Source organism: Apteryx mantelli, chromosome 1, assembly GCF_036417845.1.
Source record: "Apteryx mantelli isolate bAptMan1 chromosome 1, bAptMan1.hap1, whole genome shotgun sequence".
Lineage (NCBI taxonomy): Eukaryota > Metazoa > Chordata > Aves > Apterygiformes > Apterygidae > Apteryx > Apteryx mantelli.
The window spans coordinates 122,855,690-122,875,250 of NC_089978.1; the positions used below are offsets into that span (position 1 = coordinate 122,855,690).

General features: G+C 40.9%; 1 protein-coding gene and 1 long non-coding RNA gene across 3 annotated transcripts; both read right to left on the bottom strand.

Moving 5' to 3' along the window:
* Window positions 1–1,007: 1,007 nt before the first annotated feature.
* Window positions 1,008–12,604, bottom strand: TAGLN3 (transgelin 3). Of its 2 annotated transcripts, none has more exons than XM_067300614.1 (5): window positions 12,538–12,604; window positions 11,413–11,594; window positions 10,353–10,527; window positions 5,848–5,950; window positions 1,008–1,551 (listed from the first exon to the last, which is right to left on the bottom strand). In XM_067300614.1, the coding sequence occupies exons 1-5, from the start codon at window positions 12,578–12,580 to the stop codon at window positions 1,410–1,412; spliced, it is 645 nt and encodes a 214-aa protein (XP_067156715.1). In that variant the 5' UTR covers window positions 12,581–12,604; the 3' UTR covers window positions 1,008–1,409. The 2 variants fall into 2 exon arrangements, with proteins under 2 accessions (XP_067156715.1, XP_013805673.1); XM_013950219.2 differs by lacking the exon at window positions 12,538–12,604 and adding an exon at window positions 12,016–12,354.
* A 2,329-nt stretch (window positions 12,605–14,933) lies between these two features.
* On the bottom strand, window positions 14,934–19,469 carry LOC106490710 (uncharacterized). The gene is made up of 4 exons (XR_001293668.2): window positions 18,747–19,469; window positions 18,527–18,658; window positions 16,171–16,284; window positions 14,934–15,662 (listed from the first exon to the last, which is right to left on the bottom strand). It is a non-coding gene; the product is annotated as an uncharacterized lncRNA (long non-coding RNA).
* Window positions 19,470–19,561: the final 92 nt, after the last annotated feature.

Genomic DNA, 19,561 nt, shown 5'->3' on the forward strand with positions numbered 1-19,561 from the left:
ATCTGTGAGTCACGGCCTCCAGGACAGTAGACAACTGGCTGCCATTTTGCATTGCTGGGTTCAGACCTAGGACTCAAGTCACCTCAATTTATGTATGTGGGCAAACAGCTAGCTATCAGAGCAGGTTACCTTTCATCTGTTACCTTCCCAGATACTATATTTTTAGGCTTTCTTGGAAGCATAAGAACTAAAAAGTACACAAAGTTTGGTAATCACACATTCCTACTTGCCTGTGGGAAAGAAGCGATTGGGCTTTGCCAGTGTAGCTGACAGAAATAGTTAATAGGAGGAAAACCCTACAGAGAAAACGGTATGATTCCCCTGAGCATATATGCCACATAGCAATGCAAGCTGCACTAACTTGGTGGACCTACTCTTGCAAGCTTCTGTGGCCAGATGACTAGGCCAACAGATAATACTGCTGTTGATTCTCCAGAGACCTGTTCCGAAATGAACTACCAACCAAATTGACAAACACACACACAAGTAAGCATAACAAATTCTTCAAACTTGAACTGCAGGTGTTTTTAAAGTCAGAAGCATTCTGGCACATTTCTTTTATTTCTTTCTTTGCATTTAAAACACCTTGGTTTGCAGCAATTTGCCTGACATAATATCAACTATGACAAGGCAAAACCTGTTCTCACCTCTGTTTCATGGATTCTGCTTTCATGAAGATGTAAGGTTTGCATTGCATTCAGGAAAATTCATCTATTGCAAAGTGTCATCAAATCTGAGCAAAATTAGGTGAGACCACACGAATCAGACTCAGGATAATAGATCTTTTCTCTTTTTAGGAAAATATTTTTAGGAGAATTTGGGTGTGCCTTTGACAAATTAAATACATAACACAGACTGTAAACACGAGAGCAAGAAGCCACTCACAGAAAGCCCTGGGTTAGAGATGAGACAGATGGATCAATCAAAACATTTAACTCCTCAGGACTGTACCATGTCTTAGTTGGTTTTAATTGCATTTATCTCCTTTAAAGAATGAGTCTAAGAGGTGTTTTTAATTTATCTTTATTCTTAGGTGAAACAATATCATCACTGAACTGAAGAATGAGGTTACTGGTTGAGATATGAGTGGTGTGAGACAAATATGGAAGATAACAGTTTGCAAATAAATTAATACAGAATAATTGTCTTTGCATAGTTCAGAAGTGAAAAAGAGGAGGCAGCAGTGCACACGTGCTGTGAACTGACACACACCACCACGAAAACCCATGTTGCTAGATGAACAGTTGCAGCTGCAAAAAAACCCAACCCAAACCAAACCAAAAATATGCCAAATCTTAGAGCGCACTAACTATTAAAAAAACAGGCAGAAAGGGAACTAATGAGCTTTTTTTCTTTTTCTTAATCAGACCATGCTGCAGAAGGAGTGTTTTCTCTACAGACAGATGCTTTTAGATAATTTGCCTCGGCATCCCATAGCCTGTCATGCCCGACTGTGATGCTCCTTTGTTGCTGCCCATCTGAAGACCTATTACATTTTGTCCCTGACGAAGCTGCTCTTCTGAAAATCCTCGCCGATTCTGCTGTGCTTTCCTGTCCAGATGCACACAAAAAAGCAACACACACCATCATTCTGTGTATGCCCAGATAATCATGAAAAGCAATCTGAAATTGGCTTATGTTAATAAATGTTCCCTCTGCAACGCAATATTTTGTTTTCACCATCCCATGGAGCAGACCATATTGGCTGGGTTAATTGCTTTCCTGCAGTTAGAAGCAATGTCCTACTCAGACCCACAATACTTCAGACTTTCTCTGTACTATGTACTCAAGATTCCCCAAGGGACTTCCCCAGCAGCTGTGATAGGTAAAATATTTATATAGCATTGTATATTGTTGAGCCATACAGCTCTCAAAAGCTGTTGTCCAGAGGGTCTGATCAATGAGATACTTACCTGTGCTGTAATACAATTTGGTATCCATCTAGAGCATTGGTATAATTTGGTATAATTTAACTCAGTGGAGTAAATAGGAGCTGAATGTACCCAGAGAAACAATGGGATAGAGAAGTGACGTGCTCATTTTCACGGAGTGGATGGTGGTTGCCCCCAGGACAGAACAATTGCCTCTGTTGCAGTTCCCAGATCTCTCCTCTAAGCAATAGATTTTGGCCTTTGCACCTGTGTCTTAACCATATGACAGTCCTTTATCTTCTGTCAAAACATACTGACCGCTTTTGTTTGGTGTCTGAAGTCTCAAAAGCCCTTTAGATCAATGAACCTTTGTTGAAACTTAAAAGAAGCCTCTTTTCCTTGAAAAATAGCACTGAGGGCAAAAGCGGTCGTTAAGAAGTGGCACAAAAGTTTGTACTCTGCTGCCTTGTGAGAAACAGTCTATTCATCTTAGATTAATCTTACATGTATACAAGATGGGGGAAACAAGTCATTTAAAAAGGAGAAGGGTCAGTCTGCTGCTGCCAGTTAGGCTGTAAAAATCAGCAGAGCCCCAGACTGAGGGAGGCTTTCAAACAACCAGACTCTACTCCCACCCAGGTAGGATCTTTCTCCCCTCAGTATCTATTTGTCCTGGAATCAGGTTACCCTGCCATATGGCATCGCTTTACAATTCCCCCACTTCTCCCCACTCCACCATTAGATGAGAATCCTAGATTAGGCAGCTGCTGTGATTGAAAACCATCAATATGATCCTCTGCGAGGGTCTGATCCTGTACTGTGCTGAGCACCCTGGCTCTAGTCCAGAAAAGCACTTAAACTTTTCTCTGCTGGACTAGGCTTAGGGTGCTCAGGATGGTGCAGGAAAACCCTCACCTGGCTGAAAGCCCAGCCCAGCAGAAAGGTGAGAAACATCCATAAAAAAACAGCACTGACCTGTCATTTTTCAGAATGGACCTCTGGTATTAGTGTATAGATTCATAAGAGGATTTATAGAAGCCCATCACAGGGTCAGATCTCAGACCTCTTCCCAGAAAGCATGCCTTTTTGGAGGGAGGCATGCAGAACTTCAGGCATCTCAGAAAGCAACCCCATCTCACTGATGCTTAATTTCTTTTCCAGAATCCTTACGCAGGCAGCAAACAGCTGTCAGAATCTCCAAGAGAGGATGTTTTTAGAACTACTCATATTACCTAATTGAATTTCAGGCTCACTGTATCTGCCTTTATTTTAATTAAAATCCCAGGAACACATTCTATTTTTTTTTTTCCTTTTTCCTCCTAGTATTTTCAGCCATGTTATGGAGTAATTTGTTCACTACAGAAAGTTGAAGTGTAATTAAGAACAGGAGGAAATGAGAACTGCAAAGAAGAAATTTTAAAAAAAGAGCTCAAAGGAAAGTCTGGATATGCTATTAACAGTTGAGTATATAGACAGTTTGGATCATATTGAGTTATTTTTACCATCATAAGCACTGCATTTAGCATATGATGGTCTTAACAGACAACGGCACGTACTTATGATTTGCTTTTAGGTTGCTGGAAATGGCCTTGTCTGAGACTGCAGGAAAAAAGGAGAGGACAAGTCTGCTTCCCTCGAGGTTCAACAGGGTTTCAAGTTCTGTTTGGCCTTGTCTGCCACCACCTGACATAAGCCTTACTGCAAACTGAGTAGAAAACACCACCCTTCAGATCTGATAGTTTTTTCGCCAACTTTGCACTGGTGTCGGTGACTGCCAAACTGCAAGATAATAAACAACCATGGATCCATGAACTTTGCTAGAACATATGAGAAGGGGGAAATCAAACCTGACGGAACTGGGTATGTCAGACACTGGCAATGAAAAGTTAAAAGGCTTAGCTCAAGTGTGGGTGTTTCTTAATCACGATAGATCTCTGCATGAATACTCTTATTCCATTTAATCTTGACTTCTTTCAATTTAACTTAAGAAGATTAAGAATCAGTCTGAAGGCCCTGACTCATGACCAACGCTGGGTGGCAGTGAGGGGGCCTGACTGGCCTGTAGGGATAGCAAAGTTACTCAGAAAACAGTTCCTGATCTGCCACACATAAGATCCTTAAGGAAATAAGATCAGCTTTCCTTAAGACAGCAGGTTATAAACTGGTGTTTTAGGGGCTGCAATAGATATGGATTAGCCATCCATGTAGCACAGGCAGGACAGACAGGGAAGGATGGAGGTGATCACATCTTCAGTTACGCCGATGAAAACTTTTTCCAACCACAATTAAGAGCCAGGTGAAAATTAATTTCTCTATGTAGGAATTTGCTTTAGTTATATAAAACAAGTAAGTCTGTGGCTTACAGTGATTTCATGTCTGGTTTATATTAAAGCTTGTAACTGGATTTGAATTTTAAAACCAATTATAGTCAATAAATACAAATCTCTTTGTGGACTGTATTAAGTTAATTTAAACAAATTTTATATAAAAACTGTACAGGAGTTTGCACTTCTTCACCTAAAATTCAAGTCTCCTTTCGCCTCATTTAAGCCAGCTCAAGCTTCAACATAAACAAAGTGAAGTTTGCTTTGTTTGTGCTGAGCCTCACGTAGACATCAGACAAATTAAAGGAAACTGAAAACAAGCAGCCAGTACTCCTTTTACTAACATGCCTCAGACACTGCAGCATAAGAAATACTCTTGGATGGTGGAAACTCATTTCAGTAATATGCAAGTGGAGCAGGAGTGCTAACTGTGGGAGGCGTTCCTTTTCTTACTGTCCCTTCTTCCCAGCTTCCACAGCCAAACCAAGTGGAGTTTTAGAGTAAGTAAATATTTTTGCTGTAAGAGAGAACTCTTCACAGATAAATGTTACTCCACAAGAAAAAACGGATGACTAGGGAAGGAAATCATTTTTGGTTTGATGAAAAAAAGAGAAAGGCTTCATGCCTTCTCTTTGCTAGGTACACAGACGTGCTCTCAGCAGACCAGCCAACTTCATCCTACAGAAGGCTAACGATGAGCTAATAACTGAAGGAAATGCAGGGCTCTGCATGAGGGTTTACCTGCTGACATATATGGCAGCCTGGTCTTCATGTCTTTCTGTCTGTTATCTGATGTGAGACAAAAGTACACCTTTCCTACCGGACACACTCTTAGGACACATATCTGCATGGCTCAAGTGGTCGCACTGTTTTCATTTCCTTTTCCTCATAAATGGATATAGAAGATTAGCTGAAGCTGCTCTATAGATGAATGTCACCAAAACTAGTAGCTGAATTTCGTAAGTGTTGTCGCTGTCCTTTTAAGGAATAAGAGTCAAGGGTAATGTTGGTGGACAGGAAAATTATGTCTCTTCTTCAGGGATCAGTGCTGACCCCTCATACAGAGACAGGTATGCTACAAAGGTTGCTGGGGCAGGATGCTGCATTCCTCCCTGTGTGCACTGCCAAAAGCTGGCTGTCTAGGATGCCCCCCCACACACACTTCCCCTTATAAGAGCCATGTTCACAAGGTAGGGCTTCAGGGGAGCCCAGAGCTGGACGAGGTGCACCTTCATCCTGTTCCTGGTGGCTCCTTCCCACCTCCAGGTCAACAGGAGGGATGTGTACGGTGGAATGAGGGGGCTACACGGGAAGAGGTGGCAGCATGGCTGTGCTGCACAGCTCCCACAGGGACTTCTCCCCCACAGCATTTGTGTAATTTTAGGCCAACAAGATATGGTAAGACATGGGCCTAGCAGTGATGATAACAAGCTGGGAACTTGTGAAGGGTATAAAATGCTGCTGCCTAGTTGGGTATTTGCTTCCTTCCTCCAGACTCCAGAGAGAAAACCTCTCCATTACAAGAATATTTTGGAAAGATTCTTCTCTTCCTTTCCCAATAAATTTCCTTAAAGTTACTCTGAACCTAAAGGCAGACAATATTACCAGCTTCCTGTGGAAGACACTCTGGGAAGCTGTGTTTCGGATTTTACCTGTGAAACCAGGATGGATCCCCCCTGTAGCAGCCATCGTCCTTAGTCACCGCCAAACTGCCTAGAGCCATTAAGGTCCTCTGCACTGCTGCCATGTCCTTCCCTAGAAAGGCAGACAGTGAAATTAATACAAGAAGGCCTTGCACAACAAATATCTTGGCATGTTGATAAACCTATTCATCCAATGTGTTAATTATTTCTCTCGACTCACCTAAGAAGGTGCAGTAATAGCATTATAAATGCTATTTCACAGATGCTGAAATGGAGATACTGACACAGAAGAGCTTATTGAAACCTATCAAAGGGGCTGTTTTAAAGTGAGACTTACAATTCAGGCACTTCCAGGTTTCCAGGCCTATGGCTATTTTAACGTCTTTCCTCCATGCTATTTTAACTCCTGCTAGATAATTGTATTGGCCAATTGTATTCCCCAAAACCTTCTTCGTGGCTTCCTTTCTCAGACTATCAAAAATCCATGCTCTGCAGTTTCATACTTTCAGATCCTGTCATATAGTTCTTACTTTCATTATTCTTCCACTTTCCCCCTCCTTATCTTATCCCACCCTATTCCTCTTTTCAAGAACACAGGGCTCATCTCATCTTCAACCAAGCAAAAGTTACATATCTCGTCTCCACTAGTTGCTTAGGTTCTTTCCATAATCGAAGGAGAGAGAAAAGCTTTCTAGAGGATTCAAGTTCAAGTTCTTCAAATGAGGAAATAAATAATCCATAAAAACCTGTGATACTAGAGACATGATGATGATAGACTTCAGAAATACCTCCAGTGGTCCAATATTAAGGAAAATCATTGTAGACCAGCTGGTGTGTACAGGAAAGCAGCCTTCGCACATTATGTGTTTATGCTATGCATGTCCCTAATTATATGCAGATTAAGTTCAAGGCTTTGGTTCATTCAAACCTAAAAGCATAAAGCATTGGTTGAGGTGAGGAAGACACCCTAAAGCTGAAAATGTCTAGCAGCTTCCAACTGTGGCTGTCATATAGCCTCTTAAAGTTTACAGGAATCCTATCTGCAGGGGACCATTTGCTCATAAAAGAGTCAGCCATCCAGAATTCTTGTTTTACTGTGTTTGTTAACACAGACTGCATCAGATGTGGTCCTTGCTTAAGAGAGGGCAGTTGAAGAGCCCGACATCTCACACACGCATGTACACAAACACACATGGAGGATCGTGAGGCAAAAACACTCAGAGATCCCCAAAGCAGCAGATGTACCATATGCCATAACAGATGCCACATATAATGTCCTTGGGATGCCTCCCGTATAACAAGGACGTGGTGACTGACAAGGATGAGGAGGGATGCAAAGATGGATTTAAAAGTGAATGAGCTGAATAATGATGGCAAGTGCAAAAAAAAGAAAAAGAAACAAAAGACGGTAGCAAAATATCATGATCAGCCTCACTGAGCCATCTGGCAGCCTCCCCCACCCTCTGCACTCCGCTCTGCTTTAATTGTCAGTGATGAGTGGGAGACGCTGCAGGGAAAAACAGAGTAGGAGTGAGGGCCACGTGACAAAACAAAGCAATAGCCAAGGCACTGCAAAGCAGGGCCTCCTTGCTGCAAGTGAAGGATGCTATGGATGAGGAAACACCCTAAATCTCTTTGGTCTTGCAACATTTACCCTTTTTCAGCAAAGGACACAGGCAGCTAGGAGAGGCAGAGCAGAAGAGGGTATGAAGAGGCCACATACATGACAAGAAATTTCATATCACGCTTGGTGGTCAGCATAAAAAGAGCTGTGAAGTTTAAATCTCAGCTGAAAAAGTCACCTAACACTCCAGCCATTTGAAAGAAGGGATGAACATTCTCTGAAGCCAAACTTGACTCTGGTATTTCAGAAAACTGCAGTTGGTACCTTCCCTCAGCTCCAGCACTTGATTGTTCACAACAAAGCCCTGTGGGCCTCCTGTCTGCCCTCCAAGTCTCTACCTCCTTGAATCATGTTGTAGGGACCCACGCTGACAGTAGCGTATCTGCTATATGTCCTTCTGCCATTTCTTCTGAAGCTTCAATGTCCTTTACAGTGCACTTTGACTAGTACAGCCCGAAAGAGGACCTTGGCACTGCCTGCACAGGGAGGAAGGGGCCTCTGTTCGGTTCATATGATAATCTGTTGGAAGAAATACCTTTCTCTTTGGGGGAAATCTAGCTAGAAGGCCTTCATCACCAAGTCCAGAAAGGGGCACTTTCAGACCCAAAGAGGGAGACTGATCTGCACAGTGTTTCTGAAATGCTATTTTGTAAAAGCTGGACACACATCTAGAGTTACCTCTGCCTCTTAGGTCTCTGGAAATACACTAGGGAGAAGTTGGCAAAAAACTGTGGATATAATATGTGGGGCATGGATTAGGGAAAGCTTCTCAGCCTAGTACATTCAAGTGAGAAAGGACTAGAAGAGAGGTGATACTTCTCCTGGACCAAGAGAGTTACAGAGATGAAGAAAAATGTGCCAGATGGGGCAAGTGAGTTTGAAACAGCCAATAGCGGATTGCATCCTGAAATATTTTTGTTAATTGATACTAAGAATCTCAGATCAAAAGCTCTCAGAAAACAACCAGTGCCAGAGAAGCTGGTTTTTAGTCACACATACTTTTCTTTCCCTATAAACGTATGTTGACAACACCTCTCTTTCCAAACAGGTTATGGCCTGAGAATCCTTTCTGAAGAGTAGGAGTATTGTAATTACGAAATAGCGAAAAAGATACTGTTCTTTCTGTACAGCTAATATATCTGGGTTCAGATGATTCAGCCCTGCAACAGCAGAGATGCTAGAAGTCAGAGTTACGGTTAGACGCAAAAAGCTTGCACAGCCTCACTCCTGGAGTGACAAAGCATTTCATCTTAGCACCAAAATGAGCCGGGGAGGGAAGAAGACAGAATGGGAAAGTAAGGAGATACAGAATAATTTTGGGAAGTCCTAAAATAACAGTGGAGACGAGTCTCGTATGGCTCCCAATGGCTCCCTCCTCAGTTGGGGATTGTGTTTTGGTTTCCTGTCATCTGGAGTTGCTGGCTTTTTTCCTTACATCTCTTGAGCAAAGGTGATGAATGAAAGAAAGAGAAATGAGGAGACAGTCACCATCATTATGAGCTTTTCCTCTTCAAAGCAAGTCCTTTTCATCATAAGAATCAATGTACTGTATTTTCATTTGCATGGTGTGAAGCTGTTATGAGATGCAAAAGACTGCCAAGAATGGCATCTGAAATGAACTAATTGCATCCCTTGTAACATGAATGGAGCTTTCCTTTCAACAGCCTGCTTGGCTGGGGCAGGGGGGGAGGGTGTTATTCCAGGGAAGTGAAAACTCCTTCATTTAAGACATGTAAAGATTAGAGGAAACACTGAAGACTGAACTGTAAGAAACAATCCTGCCTTTGTGCCCAAAGGTAAGATCTGTCAAGCAAACCTGGTACCCTGAGAATGCTGCAGATGCTAGTAACTCAGGCTGTCAGTGTACTCTTCCCTAGCCCATCTGCAAAGCCTTCATTTACTGAGCTGTCCTTCAGAGGAGTGATCTCTTCCACATGTCCTAACAGCCTGCACAAATAAATCCCACTGCATGCTCTCATTCCTACTACACTGACCAGCTTTCTCAAAGGATTATTTCCCTCCTTCCACTGTTTCACTCTCTTTGTGGATTTTTGGCCCTTTCACACCTCTTAACACCTGCCCTTCACTACCCTGAAGCTGTCTTTGCTTTGAACCCATGCAAAGCATTACACATCACCTTGTCCAGAGAGATCTAGGATATAGAGTATATTTAGTTAGAGCACCAGGAGTGATGCATAAACACAGAGGTGGCTAAAAGCAGCTATATGAACATGAATCAGCTCTTCAGGAACTAGAAAACAGTTTCCACTTCCCACATGGGATGGAGATAACCTTCACCTTCGCGACTGCAAAACCACAGGGGCATTCTGAGTTTTTTTGCTGTTTCCATAGTGACCTTTCTAAAAAGACTGTACTGTTAGTAAGGGATGCTCTGCTAACATCTCTGCATAGTCCCCTGTATTCCAGTAGTGAGCTTTGCTTCTAGCTAGTCATGAATGAGCCCTCACAAGCTCCAAAGAGCCATACATGCTCTTGGGAATGCATTTTATAGCTTTAATTTGAGCCTTGCTTATAATTTGAAAACTACAATAAAAAGCTTGTCATCAGAAAATGAAGGTTTTCCATATTTGCTATTAGAAGCTATTTACTTGGAAGTAATTAGCATGGGGAACATTTGTTTTATTAGGTCTGTGGATTTCTGTCAGAATGATGGCTTTTGGATAACACATTAGCCATTATGCCCTCAGGGTAACGTATATGCCTCAGAGGAGATAATGCACCACTGGAAGAACATGGTAATGAGGTAAGACAAACAGAAACAAAAGATAATTACATTAGAGAATCTGTCTTAGACAAAATGCACCATTACAACATGTCAAAGCAAAGTAAAATGAAGACTGCAAGCTCACTTCAAGTTTATTATTTTTACCTTCCCATAAATCCACTGTCTGGAAAATATCTGTCGTTCTTACTCCATAGATTTCAGCAGCTTTTAAGAACTGAGAAATTTGTTCCATCTGCTTGAAAGCCATTTTTGATTCAGAGATCTTTGCAATGGGTTCATTTCCCTTTGGATGTAAACTGTTTATTAACTTGCATAACAGCTGAGAGATAAACACAGAAACAGAATTATAAAGCAATCACCAAACTAGAAGGCAATTTCTGTGCATGAAATGATGCTGTAAAGTGGTTTGACCTGGTCAGTTTTTGTCAAGGACGTAATTTCTTCAATTAAAAACAAAGAGGAGAAAACTGCAATTGATAATAATCAAAGTATATTAGAAATGCATTAAAGCTTTCATTAACTGATGGCAACAGCCTGACCAAATAAATCCTAATCTGCTGGAAACAACAAAGCAATCACTGGTAAAGGTTATATAACAACTGACAGAAAAGAAACCCACATGCCTGGGCCAAAAAAATAAGCAATGTCAATTGAAATATTGTTAAAGTCACTTTGGCAGAGATTCAATGATTAGCCTATTCTTAGAGGCCACTGCAAACAGCAGCATTTGTCTGTTGTTCAATAAACCAATGGAATACAATGTTTTAGCTACAGAATTATTCCCAATAAGAAAACAGTTATGACCATCTACTACATCAGATTTTCCGCATCTATTCACCTTTCTCTACCAACACTGATTTCTTATACAAAAAAGTATACACTGATTTTAAAAACAGATCTCTTAACTGCGTGAGAAATGGTGCTGAAGGAATGAGTCATACTCATATATAGAATACATGACTCATAAGAATCATAAGTACTGCACTAATCCCAGGGCACCAGTAGAATAATTATTTTCTAAGGTTAAGATTTCCTCGTCAAAAGGAAATCAGTCAGTTGCTAAGATATATATTTCTATACTGGCCATGAGCTCTGACCAATTTAGCTGGATGAAAACAGAAAATAAGGACACAGATGATAATATATACAAATTCCCCGTGTATATGTAAACACATGCAGGTAGAGAATTAGACAAAATGCTTACCGTTCCATCCATCAGCCAGGTCTGAAAATGTTGCCTTCCAGGCGGAGGGTGCTCTATCTGTTCTCCACACTGAATAATAATCCAGTTCACTAGCCTAGACTCTAATTCTGGGTCATATTTCTGTTCAATCTTTTCCTGAACTTCTCGGCTTAAGCCATAGCTTGGTCCTCTGTTAGCCATCTCTGCAACCAAAACAGAACGTAGTGGGTTCCAATCTGCAGCTATGAAGTACACAGCAGAAAATGAAATAATAAAAGAGTGAACAGCCTGCTATATATGCTACACAGTTGAACAGATGTTCACCAATGCTGAAAGTAACTACATGGCAATGGTTAGAGCTGTTCTGCAGAACAAGGGAGGGATCAAAGAGGGAATATCCTTTTTCAAAGATGCACATCAGCTAAAAAATTCTTAAAAAAAGAAGGAAAAACAAAAACACTCCCCTCCTCCCCAACCACAGAAATAGAATACGAAGAAGAGCAAGATTTTAAACAGGGTAGCTTTTAAGAAGAGGCTTCTGCTCCGATTACAGAGAATACAATAGAGTTTTCAGATCAGTGTTAAGGCTGCCTGCAAATCCAAAAGCACTTTAAAATTGCCTACCTAATACTTGCTAATAGAAGGAAGGTTACACATGGGAGCTCAAGAAGTCCTTTTAGAGATGCAATCAGGGTCTTCCTCTGCAATGATGGATATCCAGAGATCAGCAAATTGAAAAGTGTCGATGAATTTAAGAAGAGACGAAGGCTGCCACAATGCCCTGCTGCTGCTGCTGCTGCAGCATCGTGGTTTGAAGAACAGTGTATTGATTTGATTTTTCTCACATATGAGGAGGGTCAAAGCAGGGGCGTTGCTAAGAGCCATCAAAGAGGCCTGCCTACTCAGTCACAGCCGGTGGGGGGGTCCTGTTTATCTCGCCCATCTGCAGTCTGTGTTCATGCATGTTTCCTCAGCCTTCTGCTTGGTCACCCTGCAGACTCCGTTTTACTTCACCTAGTCTACCTCAACCCAAACTGCACCAAGCATCCCAGTGCCTTACAGCTGGAAATACAAAGAGAGGGACTTCATTGGATACTGCCCCACTAAACAAAGGTAACAAAAGCAAATAAAATACATAGTAATTACTTTTGCAAAGGAGAAGCAAAACCTTTTTATCCCTCTTCTGCATTGTGACGCTAGCATGGTTAGAGCATGGAAAGTAACTGCTCCTGTCTGCTGCTCAAGTGCTCACAAGGAGACCTGACAGGGGGGATAACAGGATGCAAAGTCAAGGAGGAGAAAGCAGTTAGGTAGAGTATTAAGGCAATCACCCTGTCATTAGTATATATTAGGCTATCAAATAGTGTCCCGAGGAAATAAGCCTTTAAAAATAAGCGAGAACCAGTAAAAACTAGCAAACATACTGTAAAGCATAAGGCTCATATTTTCTGCTGGTATGAGTCAGCATACCTCCACTGATAGCAAGGGAGCTATGCCCATGTATGGTAGTTTAAATCTTGATTATAGCACTGCAGTGATGGGAGGGAAGTGAAGGAAAGCGAGGTAAGCCAAGAGACTTTTACTTTGGTCTCCTTTGTACATATTTATCCTTTATTAAACAAAATAATTTTGCTCCTCTCTGAGTAGCACCAGACTTCACATGCCTTTCAGCCATGCTGTAAATCAAACCTGCTATAAAATAGTTCCCTTTTGGCAAATGTATCATGTTTAGTTTGGTATGCAAGAAGGTTGGTAAACCCAAGGTGGATTCACAGTTAGCTCTTTGCCAGTGAAACGCCTTCTGCTGCCTAAAATAAATAAATAAATAAATAAATAAATAAATAAAGTGCAACTCCTTGTATATCTATCTCATAATGGCCTCTCATCCATTACTTTCTTATTTAAGGTCACGAATTCTCAGATTTATACTGCTTGGGATGCTCCTGGGCTTGAGCAGACACAAGAGATGAAAAAATTTAATAGATGACCTAATTCATTGTTCTCTTCCACAGGCATTTCATTTAGTGCTTTCTGTTCTGTGCACTGGTAGTTTTAAAACCCTATGAAATATTTGATTACATAACTCAGTGTGTTATGTGGCAAGGCCATCACCTGAGCACTTTCCATCCCGGAGAACATGCCATCAGAGGCACAGCAGATGGACCAGCCACGGAGCGCGGGAACGAAGGGTGCAAACCAAGCCTGAAGATGGCAGGAGGAATAAACTGCAGCGGCAACAGTAAAAAGCAGCACAGGAATTTGATGGCCTTTCCATTCAAGCAACGGGTAAGGGCTAGGCCTTACACTCTGGCCAGCGCCACAGAGAAGAAACTCTATTTTGTACTTTCAGATCTTTTTGCAGTCTTCCCTTTAAAAGGGAGCTCTCTAGGTTGCCTGGCCCTTTCTGGTCATGTCAGGGTGCTCAGTGCTCACTAGCAGTGGGATTTCATGAGAGCTCTGTACCTTTGCGTCAGCCTCTAACTCACTTTCTAACTTGGGGGCAGGAGTGAGTAATTTAACTCTCATAAGCTGCACAGCAAAAGTCTCCCCCTTACTGTCTCCCCCTTCACAGATGTTGGCTATGCAACCTGTTCTCATGGGATCGTTCCACACTGTGAAAGCTGGAAAGCAATCTTGTCCATCAATATTAATTTTTAATATGGCTTTGAAACCCAGGAAAGTTGCAGAGGATTGGAAAAATGCCAGTCCTATACCAATATTTTCAAAGTATAAGTAATCAAATCATAAAGCTGCTATTGTGACTTCAGTCCTGGGAAAAACAATAGAAAAATTCTGGTTTCAAAAGCGACAGTGTTAATGCAATTTACTAAAAGCTCTGTAACACATTAGACTTGGCTACCACATGACATGTTGATTAGGGAACTAAACTGATTCAGAAACAACATGAGACATTAAACAGATGAAGGCTGGCTAACTAGTAGGTCTCATAATGTGATTGTACTCGAGAAATCATCAAGGATCAAGTATATTTTCATTCAGCTTGTACAAGGATATGTTCTCAGCACTGAACTATTTAACATGCTATCAGCAACCACCAAAAAATACCCAAATTCCTAGCAAGATCACAGCTTATGCAAGCTGTGATTAGTAAACAACAAAGAAAACTGCCTGAAAGCAATCTACCTGGAAGCAGGTAAAAAACATGTCTCAATGTAGCCAGTGACAGCATAGGCAGAAAAGTGCTTTACAGCAGCATTCTGCCATATGAATCGGCAGCTTTAAAAAAACGCAGAGGGAAATGGAAGATAAGCTGGTGGGCACAAACTCTGGGTGAAACACTGTGACCAAAGAGCTTGGCTGTACAAAACATGGGAGGCGCAACAGCAATGGCTAGAAATGTGACGTAGAGTAAGGCGCAGGTTTTCAGCAGCGGAGGTCCTTAGCCATTACAACACCTCAACTACTTCTGATGGATTTTGTCCTATTTTAATTTTCTTGGTAACCCAAGATTGGAACTTATAACTAAAAATATAATACTTATAACTAAAAATGTAAGTAGAGATGAAACTTGGGGTCTTGAAGTAGCATTTAATTCGTCTGCATCCTATGGCTCATGTTATGCTTCAAATAATATAGATAATCACAATATTACCTTATAGGCTTAAAAACTTTGTAAATACATAAACAAATGTTGCCAACAACAACAAAACCAACATTAATTTGCTCACTACCTATGTTTACATCCAGGGTGATTTGATAGTTTTCAATGGTTTCTAACTAAAACAAAGAGGGAAAAGTAAAACTTCCCCTGTCACAAAGCAACCCTCAGCTTTTGTCAGATTCACTGCTCAACAATTCACCCCACAGAAGGAATCTGGTATTTCAGTCATCTCAAAGCGCTGTCTTTTGAAGTATGCTGGGTCAGCTCCCCTCAGATGAAGCTATCCAAGAATCAGAATAACTGGTAAGTCTAGGCTGTGTAATAATGGGCGTTTCCCAAATAGGTTAAAAAAAAAAGTCTTTCAGGAAAGTTTCCAAAGCTGTAAAGCAGCTACTGCACTTCCCTTCACAAGGAAACTTTTCATAAGGACTGTTTAAAGATGCTCTCTGCATATACTCCGAACGGCTGACGCAGCAACTTCTGGAATTGCAGAGAGGATGCCAAGGATCAATAAGAGCTCAGAGCAAGTAGAGGGCCTCCTTGGAGAGCTGCAAGGCCAGAGCAGTGCTGTGCAGACCGCTGGTTTTATTCATGCCCCTGCCTTGTCATAAGACATCTGGAGGTGCTGTAGGCAAGAGAAGTAGTCAGACTGGGGGAAAAAAAAACCACTATTAGAACATTGCCATCTTTTTAACAGTGCAAATTAGGCTACAGAAGTATCACAAGCAGAAGACAATGTCAACAGTGATTTTAAGAGTTTTGACTTCCCCATTAATTTAAAATGCAGATTTAAAATACAAAAAGTAGAGAGCATCAAAGACGGGAAGTGCTGGCTAGCTTAAACAAGTATCTTCTCTTCTGCCTATAAAAAGTCGTTGCCATCTGCCTATAAAAAGTCATGGCCAGCTTTGAAGATAACAAGACACTGGACAGTCTCAAGCAAGCACATAGTTGGAACACATCAGATCTGAGATTAAAAGGAAAATAATTCAGGAAAGAAGAATCTTCCTATTTGTGTGATAGAACAGAATGGGCTGACAGTCTGATCTGCAGAACAAAACAACAACTAGGGCTGCCACAAGAAGAGATGTGTCTGAAGTTCATAAGCCATTTACCACCTTCAAGGCAGCTTGCCCACAGAAATAGTTATTACCTACCACTGGAAACTAACTCCTGTGGATGTAGCTGCCAGCATTCCCAAGATGACCTTGAAGGGATTGTGCATTTTAATTCCCAGGATCTTTTAAATCTTGTGCTGAACTGACAGACTCCTTGAAAGAAAACAAACACATTTTTTCATCAGAGTTCACTGTCTTCAACAGAAACAATACTTTTTGTTCAGATCAAACTGAGAGCTAACTTGATCTAAAAATTACATATTACCATACACACTTACCAGGTGAACAGAAAAAAAGGTAACATCTCTGTTTTACTGAAACATAGGTCAAAACAGAGAATAAAGTTTATCTAAAAAATCCCCTAACTAAATAAATGCTCTATTCTTATTATTGGAGAGTTAGCTTTGCAGTCAGGGACTTTTCAAGAATTAGCCTCCTAAAAACTTGCACATGTTCTGCCAGGCAAGCCATATTCAGTATATTCATATTCAGCAAAGGACAGCACTCCTATATGGCCCAGACCTGATCCCAGGCAGCCTCTGTCCTTCAGGGATTGCTTTTCCAGGCCCAAAGTCTGGGCAGACCACTTACACCGCTCCAACCTTCAAGCGTGCTGCTGTTCACCATACCTTTGCCACAGACACAGGCACCTGCTTCCACCCTGACAGGCAGCAGTGACCTTCTCACATTGCCTTGTGGGAGGCGAACAGACAACTCGGTGCAGGTCAGAAGGAGCAAAAAGAACACAGCCTTTTATGTGCCAATCTAAAAGTACTTTAAATCTATATTTTAGTTTCAGAACCAAATGACTGGAAGTTTTAGCAGCTGTCATTTGCTTTTCATTCCAAATATAAATGCAGAGCTAGCTCAAGTCATTTGCCAAACACAAAAACAGACACTGAGTGGGCTGAGAACAGGTCTATTCCTCACCCATAATCAGATCAGAAGCTACAATTACTGCGTTACATGGAGGAGGCCCATTTCTCTTTAATGAGATTGAAGTGTTGGACGATATAACATACCTATGCAGGACTTGAAAGAGAAATATGAGGTCAAGCCTTCAACTACACTGTAATAGGCCCTGTAATTTAGATTTATGTGTAACATGTCCTAGGCTGAAACTTTTAATGTTCTTCTAGTCAAGTATATATCAATGCGAGATGAGGTCCTATAGCAACAAAATCAATCTGAACTATGCAAACTGACCTGTGAGCAGTAAATCTGTGATCAGTGTATTTTTGTCCTTCATCTCTATCCTTTCTCCCCAACCTTCCCAACTGTTACAGCAATCCCATCCACTAGAAAACACCTGCCAGGGAAAAAGCAACATACACAGTGGCCTTAAAAGTACGTATGCAGCAAGCTGCCTGCTATTAAACAGGAGAGCCGAGTTCACTCTGCCTTTCCTGTTTGTGCTGGGCTTGAGCACAAGGGCAGAGGGGAAAACGGTGCATTCTGACTTCTGGTATTTGGATATGTGTTCTTTACACAGTTGTTGATTTTCACAAAGCTTTATTGAAATTCTACATTTTCCCAAATCTGACTGAAGCTGTACAGCAACTCAAGGCAGGGATTGCTTGTCTTAGAGACAGTTCAGCTGCAAAATCCTCTTTTTTCCAGGGAAGCCTTTATCTTTGAATATTTTCAACATAATTTTTTACCACTTTTTTTTTTTTTTTTTTAAACAATTCTGCAGGGTGACACAAGTCTGCCCATTTGTAACAGCACGATTGAGTAACACTTAATCAAGGAGGTTCAAATCTCATTATTCCCCAGGTCATGATTTTACCATCTCCTTTTTTTGGGGGGGAGGGGGGAGGAGGGGGAGGAGAGGAATAGGAGTGACAAGGACAGAAGCAGTGGTGTGACTTTGACCAAGGCACTGGTTCATTGTCAGAGCTGGGTATTGCAGTATGACTCGAGTGCTCGAAACATTAGAGCTGGTTGGGAGCTTCCCTCTAAGCACCTTTTCACTTGATATGAGAAGTATGGTACCATCAGTCTCAGCCCCCATGAGTAACTGTGTGTCCAAGAGAAAGCACTTAATCAAAAATTAACATAAAAATGAAACAGCAGGAGGCAGCTCCTCTGAGGCCTATCCAACTAGGAGTCTTTTTGTGAACAGTGTTTTGTTTATATTTTGTGTTAAAGCAAGAGAAAATAAATTGGCTGAAACGGAAAGTGCATGAAACACTTCATACCAGTTAACTCGGAAAAGGCTGCTGTGTGTAATACAAAGCCAAACAACAGAAGAGTCAAAACAAGTGGAATATATGAAAAGATTAAAATTAATATATATAAAACTGCACTAGTACAGCTCAATATACACAGAAGAAGAGCATTTGCTTAACAGTAAAGAAGGTTAATAACCTTTACAGATTCTTTCAATACATACTGGTCCACTGCATAGTAGCTCCCGAACCCTGGAAAGGATTCCTCGCCATTTCGGTGTTTTTTTTTAGTAGACAGATTTAAAGTTTGCTTCACAAGTTAGGTTTCAAATAGCTTCAAATATTTTGCAGCAGATCTGAAATGAAAGCGTCATTTGATAAGGACTATGGACAGTTGAGGCGAGCTGATAACGCTTTTGTTTCTTTTTTAATTACATCTATTACCTGTTTCTTTAGTGTTACATGCTAATCAAGCTTCATGCCTAGCTATAAAAGCTCATATGTGTTATACATTCATGAAAATTAGAGGACTAATTAATTCCTTGGCAGGAATTCATGTTATGTAATTTAATCATTACACATAAAATAAATATCTCTAGGCACTTATTCAACTAGTATTGTTTGATCAAAAAGCAGTCGAATTCCTCTGTTAGTGTCCAGAGCTTCCTTGTGCTGTGACAACACTCTCAGCCCCAACACATCCATACTGTGTTCAGTGACAGGCGAGCCCGGAAGTGATTTTCAGTCCTGCCAGAAGTGAAAGACAATAACACTAACTTAGCGAAGAGAACTACTGAAAATAATTAAGTGTAAACTAAGAAATTTTAAGAAAACAAACCCTCCAACCACCACAAGAAAATCCAGCATACTGTTGAAGAGATGTATGTTACATTTCCATAAAATACTTTGTACTTGGCAGCAAATAAGATGTCCATAAAAACAAAACCAAAAACCACAGAACCTAAGAATCCATTAGAAAGGATTCCAAAAATGCGCACCACGCAAAGCTTTCTTTCCAAATATATAATACACTAGTTTAATATAGAATTTCTACAAAAGAGAAATAGCTTTTTAAACATGACTAACATTGAAAATAATTCACTATCTAGGCATCTTCCAGCAAAGATGAGAGAGATGCCATAAGCACCACCTCACAGGGCAAAACATACTACTGAATAAAATAAGAATGACACCATAACATGTGAATATGGCATTAGAGACTGTCAAGACTTCCTGGTAAGGCAAGAGCTAGTTATGAG

Coding starts and splice junctions, on each gene's coding strand:
- TAGLN3 (XM_067300614.1), bottom strand. CDS start 12,580: ATGCAGAAGAGGGATAAAAAGGTTTTGCTTCTCCTTTGCAAAA. Junction 11,595..12,537: donor TTTGCTTCTCCTTTGCAAAA/GTAATTACTATG, acceptor TTTTGGTTGCAG/AGATGGCTAACAGAGGACCA. Junction 5,951..10,352: donor GACAGTGGATTTATGGGAAG/GTAAAAATAATA, acceptor CTGCCTTTCTAG/GGAAGGACATGGCAGCAGTG.